This window comes from Sminthopsis crassicaudata, chromosome 1 (assembly GCF_048593235.1).
Source record: "Sminthopsis crassicaudata isolate SCR6 chromosome 1, ASM4859323v1, whole genome shotgun sequence".
NCBI classification, from domain to species: Eukaryota; Metazoa; Chordata; class Mammalia; order Dasyuromorphia; family Dasyuridae; genus Sminthopsis; species Sminthopsis crassicaudata.
The window spans coordinates 298,095,586-298,112,381 of NC_133617.1; the positions used below are offsets into that span (position 1 = coordinate 298,095,586).

At 34.0% G+C, this 16,796-nt stretch overlaps 1 protein-coding gene across 3 annotated transcripts in view; it reads left to right on the top strand.

Annotated features, from left to right (window-relative positions):
* The first annotated feature begins 968 nt into the window (after positions 1 to 968).
* Positions 969 to 16,796, top strand: part of LRRCC1 (leucine rich repeat and coiled-coil centrosomal protein 1) — a 41,983-nt gene continuing 26,155 nt past the window's right edge. The window contains exons 1-7 of one of the 3 annotated variants that reach the window (XM_074278974.1): positions 969 to 1,169; positions 10,174 to 10,379; positions 10,722 to 10,787; positions 13,289 to 13,456; positions 15,171 to 15,340; positions 15,434 to 15,646; positions 16,491 to 16,684. In XM_074278974.1, coding sequence (XP_074135075.1) covers positions 1,063 to 1,169; positions 10,174 to 10,379; positions 10,722 to 10,787; positions 13,289 to 13,456; positions 15,171 to 15,340; positions 15,434 to 15,646; positions 16,491 to 16,684 — 1,124 coding nt within the window. In that variant the 5' untranslated portion in view covers positions 969 to 1,062. Of the gene's footprint in view, positions 1,170 to 10,173; positions 10,380 to 10,721; positions 10,788 to 13,288; positions 13,457 to 15,170; positions 15,341 to 15,431; positions 15,647 to 16,490; positions 16,685 to 16,796 lie in introns of those variants that run through there. The other 2 variants (XM_074278975.1, XM_074278976.1) reach the window with 2 other exon arrangements.

Consider the following 16,796-nt stretch of genomic DNA (forward strand, 5'->3'; position numbering starts at 1 on the left):
CCCCATTTCCAGTCTTCTTACACTTTACTCTTTTCCATATATCCTTTTTTTCCCTCATTTTTTAAATTGTTCTTTTTTCTGGTTATGCATCAACATTAATTTTTAAATACACATTTCTTTATAAATCATGTTGGGAAAGAAAAATCAGAACAAAAGGAAGAAAAAAGGAAGAAAAAAAAGTGAACACAGCGTGTGTTGACTTACATTCAGTTCCATATACTCTTACTCTCACAACATTGCCCTCCTTGCTGTTCCACAAACAGGACACTTGAGTGTATCTTCAAATAAGGAATATCCGCGTTAAAAATCTTCTCCAGTCACTTAATCCGCCTGCCTCAGTTTCCCCATTACAAAATGTACTCAGCAGCAGCTACCTCACAGGATTGTTAGTCTGGAACACAGATATTTGTTAAAGCTTATCTAGCACACAGGCAGCAGCACTTACAGCCGTGTTCTCTCTCCTGCCAATAAAACTCCTCTTTTTTATAAGTAACAAACCCCCTTAATTTCACAATCGCCATTTCTCTTAATCCCTGCCCCGATTCCTGTTTTTTAAATTATTTTAACTTTTGTATAGAACCTTTATGTGAGGAATACAATATGTGATTCTTCCAAAACTTTGTAACTTCGAAATAAATATTTAATAGGCTTTTATTACTGTTTATATTGCATATACTTCATACTTCTATGCATAAGTATGTGAGTGTATGCACGTATGCAGGCATGCATACAAACACACTGGTCAGATTAAAAAAACAAACAAACAAACAAAAAAAAAAAAAAAACAGCTTTCTACAGAACGGGAAGAAGGGTTCCTCTTTCTCCGAGGGCACTGCACTGCAAACCCTAGACTTTGAGGGTCTTAGACCTTAGACCTGTTCCATCCGTCGCATTTTACGACGGACCCCAGAAGTCGCGTTTACCGGCATTGCCGTAAAGCAGACGGCGGCCGGGATTTCGTGACAGGTTTCCTAGCAACGGCTTAAACCCCAAACAGTCCTCTCTCGCCTCGGTGTGGCTCGGTGCGCGCTTCCGACCCAGTACCAGTTGACCCGGACGCCCATGGAAGAAGAGGAGGAGGATGGAGAGGCGGCGGCGAGAACCGGGGCAGCTGGAGGCGGCGGCGGCTACTCCGGGGAGCTCTGCCTCATGGACAAGGCCATCGGCAGGTAAGGGACGCTCCGACCGGGCCCCAAACCCAGGCCCTGTCTCTTGGTGCAACCTCAATACCCTTTCTCTCTCCAAATCGAGGAGGGGCCACGTCGGATTTCCGCACCAGTCTCTAAATGTCAGTCAAGAAGCAAGTATTAAACGCATACTGTGTCTGGCGCTGAGTAATGATAGCATTCGTAGAGCGCCAAAAGGGTAACATACACACATAAGATGTCAGCTTTATCTTTCAATGAAATGAATATCTTTTTGTCGTAGCGTACTTCTGGCTGCCAGACGGCCCTGGGAATAGAAACCCAGCCTTATAGTCCTTAGGTGCTAAGTATCCTGGGCAAGACCTTTAACCTCATTCTCAGTTTCCTCATCTGTAAAGTGGGGATCGTAATAGCTCGAATGAGACAATTTTACTGCCCTCTGCAAACTCTGCCGTGCTGTGTAAGTCTTCCGCCGTTGTTATCATCCTCACAGAGAACCCTTTCGAGATAGGGGCTATTGTGAGCCCCTGTTTTACAGGTGAGCAAAAAAGACTTGGATAGAAGAGACTGGCAAGGCTCCAAGCTCAGAACTGACTCTCAAGCCCCCTAACTGTAAATATTTCAGCTGTATGTGGTTCACTAGTCCAGTTCGTAGCTCAGTAAACCAAGATTCAACTTGGAGATCATGCAGATCTATTCCCTTTTTTTATAAAAGAGGGAAAGGAAATACAGTGACGTAAGTATTTTACTGTAGAGGACAGGTTGTTGGCCTTGGAATTTGGAACTCCTGGGTTTAAGTTCCCCCTTTTGATATTGACTAGCACTTAATTACTGCTGGAAATCACTTCTCTCTCCAAAGTTCATTTTCTTATGTGTAAAATGGAAATGATAATACTTTTTTAGTACCTAATTTTACAGCGTTAGTGATAATATATTTAAAGAGCTTTGCAGGCTTTAAATTGTAATGAAAATGGTTGGGGGGGGGGGTCCAGGTGTGATTTCATTGGTGGAGGGAATTCATCCTAGTGAAATTCACTTTACCAGGGCATGTTGACATCTTCTCTTCAACCAGAGGGAGTTCATTAGCGCAGTGGAGCCAGGAAGAGTTGCTTCCTCTTTTCTTCTCCAAAACTTATTCAGGACCAATTACTTAATTTCTATTTGCCTCAATTCCCTCAACTGTAAAATAGAGATGATAATAATAGCACCTGCTTTCCAGAGTTGTTTTTAAGGATGAAATAAGAACCTTAAACCTTAAACTTTAAAAAGCTATTTAAGCGTTAAGTGACTTAACCCAGGAACACACATTCAGTATGGATGGGAAGGGTGGATGAGGAGGAGAAGATTGAATCTTCCAGATTGTTATTACTGTGCAGATTTGCACGGATAGTGGCAGAGATGGCTGCTGAATCCATGTCTCCTTGATTTCTCATCTTTGTTTATTTTTTTTCACTGCTATGTATAGAGATAGCAACTGTTCTGTGATTTCATTAGTATAAGGATCTCCCAGATTAACAAGACTCCCTCCACCACTTCAGGCTGGCACCTTCACAATGTACAGCCATAGATAGCTGTCTCAATTCAAGCACTAATAGATTGTGGCTTGCCCAGGGTTACATAGCCAGTTTGTGTCAGAGGTGGGTTGAAGCCAATTCTCTTTACCCTAGCTTCTTATAACAGGTTCGCAATCCCATATGGGGTCTCATAACTGAATGTGGGGGTCACTCAATTGTGATTTATTATCACTAAATGTTTGATTTGTATACCTATTTTATATGCCTATATACCCAGGACATGTAAAAATTTCTCAGGTACAAAGTGGTCACAAATTTAAGAAGCCCTGCTCTATACCAGCTCAGGCTGACTCTCCAGGGGATTTGAAGACAAAATTTAAAATGCTTCTTGCCCTCAGAAAGTTTACAGATTAATGGGGAGATAAAGACATCCATATAGATAATGATAGTGTAGAAGTATATACAAAATGTTCTTTGGAGAAAGTTGAGAGATTCATGGAAGGAGGAGTTAATTCTGATTGAGATTCAAAAATGGTATGGAAAACTTCATGGAGAAAGTATTTCTTGAGGAGGACCTTGAAGCAATATAATTTATTTTATTTATTTATTTTTTTCCTGAGGCTGGGGTTAAGTGACTTGCCCAGGGTCACACAGAAGCAATATAATTTTAAACAGGTAAAAATGTGGAAAGAAGGAAGTGCCTTGAAACACTGTGAGAGTTAGAGACACAGGTAAAGTGGGGAGTGGGAGCTAGGATGGAAGGAGGAGAAGAGGGATGGCTTGCCTGGGATTAGCTAGTGGTCTAGTTTGAATGGAATAAAGTTGTTTTTTCCTTATATTCTTAGAACAAAAATAGAAATTTTACACAATAGGCTAATCTAGGAAGTCAGTATACAGTCAGCTTTTTCTGCTCCAGCCTTCCTTCTAGGGTACTTGAACATGTATATTGATATTCCCTCAAATCTCCTAACTTCATTAAGTTATTAAATTATTTATTTGCCATGACCTACCTACCTTGCTTATATTCAGAGATGTTCATGTCTTTGATCTTCCCAAAACTGCAGTTTTCTATCTTTATGTTCATGAACACTTGAATTCCTTTGATTATTATCTTTTATCATTCCATCTTTATCTTTGCCCCCAAACTTATAGCCCCATTCTTCAGTTTCAACTGACTTTTAATCTCTTCTATTCTTTAGTTTTTTTCCAGGCCATCAGGCCAGGCCACTATACTGACTGCCCTCTCTTCCCTTTCCCATATTAATCCTTTTACTTGACTCAACAGTAGTTCAGTCTTTTCTTTTAAATACTTGTCTGACTCTTTATGACCCCATTTGGGGTTTTCCTGGCAAAAATACTGGAGAGGTATACCATATCTTTCTCCTATTCATTTTGCAGGTGAGGAAATTGAGACAAAAAGTTAAGTAACTTGCCCAGAGTATCAAAGTTAGTGTCTTACTAGAGATGCTTAGGAGAGAGATGGAAGCTTGAAATCTAACCCTGTTAAGTCAGTGGCTTTGAGATGAATTTGTTACCTGCTGAGATCACTGAAAAAGTATATAGAGGAAAGAGGTAGAACAGGGTGCTGCAGTACAACTACCCATATTATCAGGATATGATGGATGGTCTGGAAATGGAGGATTGGTCAGATAGGAAATGGATTGTCACAGAGCAGAATAATGAAAAACCAGTGGGAAAGAATGCTTGGCAGGAGAGGCTAGTCAGCAATGTCAGACGCTGAAGAAAAATGAGAACTAAGAATAGGTTATTAGATTTTTAAAATCTTTTTTTAAAAAATAAGTCATTGGTGACCTCTGAGAGCAATTTCAGCCAAAGTGGTGAGGAAGGAAACCAAATTAGAAGAGGTTAAGAAGTGGTAAATGAGAAAGAAGAACAAGTGTATATAGGTGTTAAGTTTGAAAATTAAAGTAAATTGAGGCAATAAAGTTCAAGCCTATTCATTTTATTGGGGAGACGACAAGATGGGTTCTCCTTAGCCAAGACCACAACAATGAATTAGCCTTTATATTGTTTTGTGAAATACAAAAGAAGAGAAAATAGAGAAGAGAAAATGTGGAAAACAATATGATTGGTTACAAAGTTTGAAGTATCATAGATGGCAATAACAATATAATTGGTTAGTAACAACTTTCATCCTGCTTTCCAGAAATGTTTTTGGTAAGAGTCCTTAGTTGAACAGAAATAACCTTCTTGACTGCCACCTGCATCCATAAGGCTTGCAAGTAGGATAACAGACTTCCCTTAATTGTCTGTATGTTAGAAATATATAGAGATAACAGATTTCTTTCAATTAAAGTGTTTTGTTTTAGGAAACGGATTTCAAATTTAATTCATAGAGGAATACTGTATTTCTGAACTTAACACAGAGAATTTCTGAACTTAGAGAAAGAGAAACATGGTTCAGGCAGTTATAAAATAGAACTAATTACAGAATGGAATAAAAGAGAAAATCAAAAATTGATATTTTATTTTCTCACTTTTTTTTCTGTTATGTGTCCCTTTTTTTTTTGTATTCATATGACCACACCCTAGTCCAGGCCTTTATCCTCTCTTCTCATTCATTATCCAGCTTCTCTCTGATATACTTTGTCCTCTCTGCAGCTGTTAAATTGATATTACTAAAATATATGAAGTACTTTTTTAATGTAGCCATTAATAAAGAATAAAACTTCAAAAACAAAAAGAGTAAAACTTCCATATTATCCCTCCTACTGATATTTATGAGAGTTTATTTTGCATTTTGCCCTCTTATCAAAAACTAATGTTTTACTTCTCCGGTGCTAGAGAAAAATAATGAGGTCTGAGGTCTTGTCCAGCTTAAAAGTTTATGCTTCTTTCATTATCTAGACACATATTTACTTCAGGATGTCTATAACTTTAAAAGTTGTTGAACACCTCTAGAATATCTTTCTAGTAATGTAAATCTTTCAAAACAAAAGTGATTGTTTTGCTAGCAGAAATTATTATTATGTTGATACTAAAATCTTAAATAAAATATTAGCAAAAAGACTACAGAAAATCATCCCCAGGATAATACACTATGACCAAGTGGGATTTATACCAGGAATGCAGGGCTGGTTCAATATTAGGAAAACTATTAGCATAATCGACTATATCAATAACCAAATTAACAAAAACCATTTGATCATCTCAATACCGTGTTTCCCCGATAATAAGACACTGTCTTATTATTTTTTTGGGACTAAAAAACATCAGAGGGCTTATTTTCAGGGGAGGGCTTATTTTATCCTCCATCATGCCCCTTTTATCCTCCATCATGCCCATTTTAGCCTCCATCATGCCCCTTTTAGCCTCCATCATGCCCCCTGAGTGCTTATTTTATTCTCCATCGCTTACTGAACTTACCGAGTTTTTAGATGGTCCTGTCTCAGCTCTACTCCGCGGCGCTGCTCTCAGTAGCGCCAGCAAGCAAATCACCAGGGAAGAAGAGGATGACGCGCTCACTGCTGCAGCTCTGATTGGATGCAGCTCGGAGCGCGACGTGCGTTTCACCCGGGAGGGGAGGGCGGCGCTGCTTACTGAAGGTACCGCTACGCAGCATATAGCGCAGGGGATCACCATGATGACCGTTTTCATAGTAAGTTCGATAGGGCTTATTTTCGGGGGAGGGCTTATTTTAGCGGAATATTAAAGAGTATGTGGGTGTCTTATTTTCAGGATAGGTCTTATTATCGGGGAAACACGGTAGATGCAGAGAAAGCATTTGATAAAATTCAACATCCATTCCTACTAAAAACACTTGAGAGTATAGGAATAAATGGACTATTCCTTAAAATAATAAGGAGCATATATTTAAAACTGTCAGTAAACATCATATGTAATGGTGATAAACTGGAACCTTTCCCTGTAAGATCAGGAGTGAAACAAGATTGCCCACTATCACCATTACTACTCAACATTGTACTAGAAACGCTAGCCTCGGCAATAAGAGCTGACAAAGAGATTCAAGGAATTAGAGTAGGTAATGAGGAAATCATACTATCACTCTTTGCAGATGACATGATGGTATACTTAGAGAACCCCAAAGACTCTGCTAAAAAGCTATTAGAAATAATTCAGAACTTTAGCAAAGTTGCACGATACAAATAAATCCACATAAATCCTCAGCATTTTCATACATTACCAACACAATACAACAGCAAGAGATACAAAGAGAAATTCCATTCAAAATAACAGACGATAGTATAAAATATTTGGGAATATATCAACCAAAGGAAAGTCAGGAATTATATGAGCAAAATTACAAAACACTTGCCACAAAAATAAAGTCAGATTTAAATAATTGGAAAGACATTGAGTGCTCTTGGATAGGCCAAGCAAATATAATTAAGATGTCAATATTCCCTAAATTAATCTATTTATTTATTGCTATACCAATCAGACTCCCAAGAAACTATTTTAATGACCTAGAAAAAATAACAACAAAATTCATATGGAAGAACAAAAGGTCGAGAATTTCAAGAGAAGTAATGAAAAAAAAAAAATTTAAATGAAGGTGGTCTAGCTGTACCTGATCTAGAACTATATTATAAAGCAGCAGTCACCAAAACCATCTGGTATTGGCTAAGAAATAGATTAGTTGATCAGTGGAATAGGTTATGTTCACAGGGCAAGATAGTGAATAAAAATAGCAGTCTAGTGTTTGACAAACCCAGAGATCCCAACTTTTGGGATAAGAATTCATTATTTGACAAAAACTGCTGGGAAAACTGGAAATTAGTATGGCAGAAACTAGGCATGGACCCACATTTAACACCACATACTAAGATAAGATCAAAATGGGTCCAAGATTTAGGCATAAAGAATGAAATCATAAATAAATTGGAGGAACATGGGATGGTTTACCTCTCAGACTTGTGAAGAAGGAAGGAATTTGTGTCCAAAGGAGAACTAGAGATCATTATTGATCACAAAATAGAAAATTTTGATTACATCAAATTAAAAAGGTTTTACACAAACAAAACTAATGCAAACAAGATTAGAAGGGAAGTAACAAATTGGGAAAACATTTTTACAGTTAAAGGTTCTGATAAAGGCCTCATCTCCAAAATATACAGAGAATTGACTTTAATTTATAAGAAATCAAGCCATTCTCCAATTGATAAATGGTGAAAGGATATGAACAGACAATTTTCAGATGATGAAATTGAAACTATTTCCACTCATATGAAAGAGTATTCCAAATCACTATTGATCAGAGAAATGCAAATTAAGACAACTCTGAGATATCACTACACACCTGTCAGATTGGCTAAGATGACAGGAACAAATAATGATGAATGTTGGAGGGCATGTGGGAAAACTGGGACACTGATGCATTGTTGGTGGAGTTGTGAAAGAATCCAACCATTCTGGAGAGCAATTTGGAATTATGCCCAAAAATTTATCAAACTGTGCATACCCTTTGATCCAGCAGTGCTACTACTGGGCTTATATCCCAAGGAAATACTAAAGCAGGGAAAGGGACCCATATGTGCCAAAATGTTTGTGGCAGCCCTTTTTATAGTGGCTAGAAACTGGAAAATGAACGGATGCCCATCAATTGGAGAATGGTTGGATAAATTATGGTATATGAATGTTATGGAATATTATTGTTCTGTAAGAAATGACCAACAGGATGAATACAGAGAGGCTTCAACTGGAGTGAAACAAGCAGAACTAGGAGATCATTATACACTTCAACAATGATACTGTATGAGGATGTATTCTGAGTGGATATCTTCAACATAGAGAAGAGATAATCCAATTCCAATTGATCAGTGATGGACAGAATCAGCTATACCCAGAAAAGAAACACTGGGAAATGAGTGTAAACTGTTAGCATTTTTTTGTTTCTCTCCCCAGGTTATTTTTACCTTCCAAACCCAATTCTTCCTTTGCAACAACAACAACAACAAAATTTGGTTCTGCACATATATATTGTACCTAGGATATACTATAACATATTTAATATGTATGGGAATGCCTGACATCTAGGGGAGGGGGTGGAGGGAAGTAGGGAAAAATTTGGAACAGAAGGGAGTACAAGGGATAATGTTGTAAAAAATGTTATAATTATAAAATTAATAAAAAAATTTATTATGTGGTTCAACTTCAAGATAAAAGGATGAACTGAATGACTGTTCTTGTTTTATTTCTTCTATGTTATTCCATTTTAAATTGAAGGTTTTTGTTATATATTTGGTAATAATTCCATGGAAGTCCACCTTTATCTGTTTCCTGACTCACACTTGTGACAACTGCTGTTGCTTCTGTATTCTGGACACTGCTACGCATTCACCAAGAAATGCACCAACTCATCCCTTAACTCTAAACTCTTCTCAATGGTGTCCCTATTACCCATTGCTTATGATGGGCCAGAAGCTCTTGATAGCTAATTTGCTGAAAATGTTTTTTGAATTTCCTATTTTGAGTAATTCAGAAATTATCTCTCCATTGCAAGAAGTAGAGTCCATGAATACCAGAAGGCCTGTGGAAAGGTTGTTGATCCCCTTGGAATATATAAGTTCCAGTTGCCCAGGCAGAAAAGTGATCAGGAAAATAAAGGTTCTTTTTGAGTGATTATTAATATAATTGTTAAGTTTCCAAATTTACCCTTGTCAGAGCTAAGGAAAAGGTCAGCATGTTTAGAAAAAACAAAAACAAAGCATTAGAATGAGAATCAGGAGATCCAAGTTTTTGTCCTGGTACTACTACTGAGTAGTTATTGTTTAACCTCTCTGGGCTACAACTTTCTCAATTACAAAATCACAGATCATTGATTTGGAGCCAAAAGGTATCTTAAAGGTTTGTAGAATCATGGACTTACAGCCACATTAGTCATTGAGTACAGATGCTTCATTTTACAGATGAAGAAACTGAGGCTGAGAGATGTTCCATAACTACTAAATGTCTGAGTCAGGCCTTCATGACGCTTTAAGTCTAATGCTCCATCCATCATATAGTTACCATACTTCCTTTCAAACATTATCTTGGTTCCCAGCCAGATCTAGATTTCACTGATTTCATGAGTGATGCCAGTAATGAGAATTTACAAGACTTTTGTGTTACAGTGGGAGAGACACTTGTAAGAAAAATCTAGTTCTTGAGGTACTGTCTTTTTGATCTATTAAGATGGTTCATCATGATCTATTAAGGTGGTTCATCAACTTGCTATAAAATGATAGTAAGATTAAAAAATGTACGTATGTGACATGAGATACTAAGATAAAATAAAATGCATAATATACATATAATACAAATCATAAAGTACACTATAATTATCAATTTTTGTTATTGTGGTTTTGTTGCATCTTGAGGAAAATAAATGTCAAGAACACTTGCCCCTGCTGTTATATTTTCATTATTATGAAACACTGGTTTAATTTCTAAAATCCACTAAGTCATTTAGATAGTTAAGTAGGAGAGCTTACTTCTATTAAATAACATGATAAACATATTAAAATTTATTTTATCAAACCTATTTTTCATAGCCTGCTGGAACTATCTTTAAGTTCAAAACTTCATACCATCAACCTTCATTGCAATAATATCTCCAAGATTGAAGGCCTCTCTCATGTTTTAAATTTACGGCATTTAGATCTATCATCTAATCAAATAAGTCAAATTGAAGGACTCAACACACTGACAAATTTATGTACTTTAAACTTGGCCTGCAATTTCATCACAAAAGTGGAAGGTAAGTTATTGATACTACTTAATTTTGTGTATTACTTCAAATTAGTTTTGACTGCTTACAATGATTTGTGTGCATTTTATTATTATGATTCATTGAAAATTAAATATAGGGTTTCTTACTAGACAGAATGCTTTTGCAAGGAAAATATCAAGCAAGTTGTCACAATTTAAAATTTTAATTTATTAAATATTTTTAAAATTTTCTCAGCAATAATAGATTTTGGGTTTTTTCTAGCTTCATAAAGAATAATAACATTACTACAAAATACTTTTGTTTGTTTGTTGGATTACCATGAAAATATCTAGGTTTATAACAATTTGCTTTCTATTTTAATTTTTTTAGGACTTGAAAAGTTATTGAATCTAACTAGACTGAATTTATCTTATAATCATATACACGATCTTCAAGGTAAGTGGATCTGGAAATAAATGTGATCGTGCTAAAAAAAATTAACTTTGTATCATGAAGTATTTCAGCACAGAGTAAATTGATATTAATTTTTTAGTACAAATAAATTTTAACCAATGCTTCTAACAGAACATAATGCTTTGGTACCTCATGAACAAAGTTCATGTTCTTTCTTATTGCCACTAAAAAATAGGCAATCTAGAAGCCAGCAAGAACAAACAGACTACTGTATAGGTACAGTGAAAGGGGATAATTTCTATTATTTAACTTCAACTGTAAGGGATATCTTGGTGTAAATGGATCAATTCTAATATTAGGTATATAAATTAATTTCATTTTGAAATAAGATTTTTTAAAAAACTTTGAAAGGTCAAATCAGAGACCTTTTATATAATATATAATAGTTTGATACAGTACATATCAATTGAAGTTATTTTTTCTTATCATTTGACTTAATATTATGTATTAAAGAATTAAAGTGATAAATATAATTATAAATGGTAAGTGAACCTAACTCATTTCTCATAGGAACCTAATTAATCCTTTGCCCTTGCTATTTACTATTGCAGAGAGGTCTCTTGGAATCCCAAGGATATAAAACAATTATGCTATATTATTCTATTTTAGATTGATTGACATTCTTGCTTCCCTGAGAATGAAAATAAGTTCTTAAGTTTTTGGTTCCACTCTTAAATCCTCAAGCTATCAAAGATAATTATTTTGCTTTCGGTTATATGTAACACATAATACCTGCAGTCATATTTCACCTTCCACTTTTAGTTGAGTGAAATACATGTAGGATTGTGTATCCTTATCATAGATTATTTCCATTGAACATTTGTTTCTCAAATGTTTATTAAGCACTTAACTTTGTGTGAAACATCATGCTAAGTGCCACAGAAAATAAAAGGGAAGAATAAGACCTGATCCATGCTAACTATTTAGTTTTCCTTAGGGAGATAAAACATTCAAATAACTATGACCACCAAGTAGAATATGACAAGAAGAGTTAAAATAAAATTTCAGAGAATTGCAAAATCTGTAGATTGAAAGTCAGCAAAGGTATATTATAGAATAGATAACATATGAGCTGAATTTGTAGAATCATGGAAAATTATAGCTATTTCAACAAAATAGACTTTTTAATATACTTGTTTGTAATTAAAATGTAGTTATCTGTGGCTTTTTTGCAGACATATTTTCCTGAATGTGAATTATTCACTTTTAATGGTAGAAATAGCTTTTTTTTTTTTAGGTTTTCAGTTGGCAACCAGAGTTTGCATTCTTACTGGAAAATTACTATAAAGCAACTTAAATTTGCTCATCATCATAGTGAATTTTTAGTTCACTGATACTCCAAACAGAAAGAAAATTACAACTGCTTAAATCTTCTGAGTTAATAAAATATCACAGTGAAACTTTTAATGATACCTAATACCCCATTCTATAGTAAAAAAAAAATTCCCTAAAGGATACTAAACAAACACATTAATCAATATAAACATATTTAAGGAGGGTTATTATGTTAGCAATTAAGAATTATTTGTCAGGTTAAATACCTTTAGAAGAAAAAACTAAAAATTTTGGATATAAAGAAAATTATTTTGAAATAGTACAATCATCAAGCCTCTGTTAAGCTCCTACTATTTCCTATTATGCTATGTCCTGGGGATACTAAAGCAAAAAATTATGCAATTCTCTCACCATTAAGAAGCTTAGATTTTTTTTATAGAAATAATACACATGCACTTAGGTAGATACAAACTATACACAAAACATGTACAAAAAGTATATTCAGGGGGAGAGGATTGGCATAAGCAGTTAGGGACATCAAAAAAGTGCTGTGCTAGCTCTTAAATCCTCATGTAGGCTGGGATTCCACTTTTTAAAAAAAAATCTTTTTTAGAACTAAAAGGGCTCTCTCTATACATACTGTAGTGGTAAATAGTTTATAAATGAAAGAATGATACTTCTTACTGATGTTTAAATCTTGTGATTATAAACCATGTTTCTAAGACGACTATGAATTTTTCCCCAGGAATTTAGACTGAGAATGTGTTTTGTTTTTTTAATCTTCCATATGCTTACCAAATAAAGGTGACTAAAATATAGCCTCAGTGGATGTCTCTTAACTGATAAATAATATCTTTAGAGAACCAAACCAATTATGTTGAGACATAGAGCTGGCAGATTATATTGCAAATTAATTTATTGGAATAAGTTTAATAATTTTAGCTAATTGAAGGTACCAACTGACTAGTTGAGTACAGACAGGATATGTTTCCTACAACTGAATACCTCATAAGTTGATACTGAATTTGAACTCTTTGTCATCTTATTATTAGCAAACTATAAAAATAAAAACTTGATAGGACGGATGATCTCTTTATATAACAACAGTTAAGCTAACTCATAAGATAAATAAAACCCCTTTAATGCTTTTGTTGAATTACACATTACAAAAAATTCTGTGATAACTTGTTTATATATGTGTATTACAGGTTTTTTATATCTTCGTGGAACTAGGCATAAAATTAGTCACATTGACCTACATAGCAATTATATAAGTAGTATTCATCATCTACTCCAATGCATGGTAGGATTACATTTCTTGACTAATCTTACTTTGGAGAAAAATGGAAAAAATAATCCAATCTGTGACCAACCAGGTATGAGCAATTTATTTTTAGCACTATATTAATGACCTTTAGAGTTTGTTATTTATTGACTCAAATATGGGGATTTTTAGAGTAATTATTAGTTTTGTTTTTGAACCTACAATTCACACATCAATTTAATTATTTTACAAGTAAAACAAGTAACTTAAGTTACCTGAATAGTGGTATGTTGGGGCTAAAGGATTGCTAAATTTAAGTACTTAAACAGTTTTGCATCTGAAAATTAGAAACTTATTACTTAAACTTTTGATCTTATCAGTATGATATAGTAGAAAGAATACTGATCTTGGATTTAGAAGATTTGATTCAAAAACAGTTCTGACATTGTTTAGTTATCTGACTCTAGTTAAGACATTTAAATTATTGCTTAGTTTCCTCATCTGCAAAATGGAGATAAACAAATGCTACCTAAACATATAGTACCTATGACACAAGGTAGTTTTCAGAAGAGTCATCTGTAAACTGTTAAGTACTATATAAATATGAGTTATTATTATAATACCTTTTTTAATGATACAAATTTTGAGTCCTCTTTGTCTTGTCGTCCTATAAAATTGTTGACTGTGATTATAAATCTTCTAAAAAGCATCCAACCAAGGTACTGAAGACTTTCTTCTGGTCCTCTTGGTATCTCATTGGTACCGTGTAACACATTATTATGTCTCTTATCCTTTACTACACAGCACCTCCTTTTCTAGTCATAAATGTCGTTAGTGATCCCATTTACACCTAGAAAATAATTGTTTGTATTTCTTTTACCTCCAGGACATCATTGTTAATATACTGAAGCTTTTTTACAACTTGTATATTTTTCCGTTATCCTTTGAGTCATTTAAATTTTTTTAGATTGTGGTATTTTCTAATTTGTGTTCATATGACATCATAAAGAGTAAAAATAAATTATTATTAAATTTTTATAAAATGATTGCATTCAAAAGACAAACAGTATACTTAAAAAGTTGAAAAATAATTGAAAAACCTTTTTTTGTTTGGAGAAATAGCCACCACAGATCCTTTGAAATATTAAGATCCTAACATAAATCAGACATAAAATTAGCTATACTTACACAGTAATTTTATAAGTAGAATCCATTGTTTATTCCAATAATTATCATTCTAAATGTGTTTTTTTGTTGTTTGTTGGTTTGTTTTGCTAAGGCAGTTGGGGGGTTAAGTGACTTGCCCAGGATCACACAGCTAGAAAGTGTTAAGTGTCTGAGGCTGAATTTGAACTCAAGTACTCCTGACTTCAGGGCCAGTGCTCTATCCACTGGGTCACCTAGCTGCCCCCTATAGAGGAAATCTTAGTGGACTAGCTATAACTGATACCATACCAGATCATTTCTTGACTATAAAAATAAGCACCATTCTCTGACTGGCCACCCTAACAAAAAATAGCTCTCTGAGTACATATACATCCATAGCTTTATGAACACTTAAAGGCAAAGAGGTTTAACTACCATTCTTTAAACTTCTTTAGTGTCTAATATATAGTCTTTAATGAATACTTGGTGAATTAACTAAGATGTTTTAAGAAAAATTATTTGGTGTTAGAAAAAGCTTAAATGACTTTTTGTAGGAATATTTGTAATACTGAAAATTAGTTTTATCAATTGAAATATGCAATATGATATTTTTATATTATGTTAGAAATAAAAATATTTTAAATGCTAAATTTTAATATGAACTTTTTTTTAAATATTAGGCTACAGAGGGATCATTCTCCAGACCTTGCCCCAGCTAACAGTCCTAGATGGGATGAATATATTTGGTGAACCGGTATATATGGTAGAAGGAAATCCATCAGATCTACAATGTTTAGAAGATCTTTTGGATAATCTAGTTTATTCTGATTCACAGCTAGATAAAGAGGAGGTCTAATTTTTTTCTCTTTATAAAAAAGCTTTATAATTCCAACTTTTTTATTGCCAAAATTTTAAAAATTAACTTTTTTTTTTTTTTTTTTAGAACTCTGGTAACTTACCAGGAATCATACACTACATGAATCAGGAAATGCCCCAGGATCAAAAGCCTGCAAGTACGCCAACAAAAAATACATTCTGTCCTTCTGTAGAAGTTACTTCATCTGAGCCAGAAAGAAATAAGCTTGGTGAAAATAATTTGAACAGTGAGATGAGAATAAAAAAATTAGAAGATCAGATTTCACAGCTCCTCAATAATGTAATTCATTTCTGCTTCATATTTTTCCCCTTTGGGAAAAGGAATTTAGGGAGCTATAGAAACTGGGAATTATTTGAGAAATTCATCTGTTTAAATGATTTTTATCACTTTAACACATTAACATTTAATGAGGAAATAATAATTGGAGTGAAAATAATGCAATCCTATGTGATGACCATCCTTGGAGTCTTATCAAGGATCCCTTTGAGATCAGTCCTTCTTATCCCCTCCATTGTCATATATTGAAAATTAGATAAGAGGAATGACTTGTGCTAGATACCTGATGCAGGTAGTGAGCAGCAGGGGATTCCTTATTTCCTGTCTTTACTTAAGAGGCGTTCATGTCCCATCCTTGAGCTTTTAAACCTTAGGACTGCTTCAGAATCTTTATTCTTATTTCCTCATGGCTTGCTGAGTAACAATACTCCTTATTTTCTGTGAATTTACATGTGTATCTACAAATGCACATATATGTGAATATGTATGTTTGTATATGTATATACACATACACATATAGTTAAAATATTTGCTTTTAAAGTTATTTTTATGATGCTTTGGGGTTAAGTAACAAATTCATATTAGACTATGACATCTACATTTTCCTTAAGCAAGTAGAATTTATAAAACTTTTTACAATTGAACAATATAAATATACTGTCATATAATAAATGTACATCAAATTGTACTAAAGATTTTCTTTTTTTCTTTCTCAGGAATTCTTTTTTGGAATTTTAATCAAACATCTAGTTTAATCAATCTTTTATCACTGTACAAATGAAAATATGCTTACATTTGGTATTTTATTTTACAGATTTAAAAAAAAACATCATTTTTTTTGTTATAGGCATCTAATTCACCCCCAAATCATACTTCTTTGAAAGTAGTCCAACCAAAAAGAGAAACAATGATAACTTCTGAAAGTGATTATGAAAGCGGAAAAGAAAACCATAAGAAAATGCCTAGAAGAACAAAAATCCATTATTATAGCAAAGCTGTACAGACTTCTAAGCACCATAACAAAAGCAAACTTTCTGACAGGTATCTCTTATAACTTTTTCTTTCCAGTTCTTCAACATACAGCATATAATCCAGTACTAAAGTATTTACACAGTGTAGATTTTTTTCGGTGGATGATTCAAACCAAGAACCA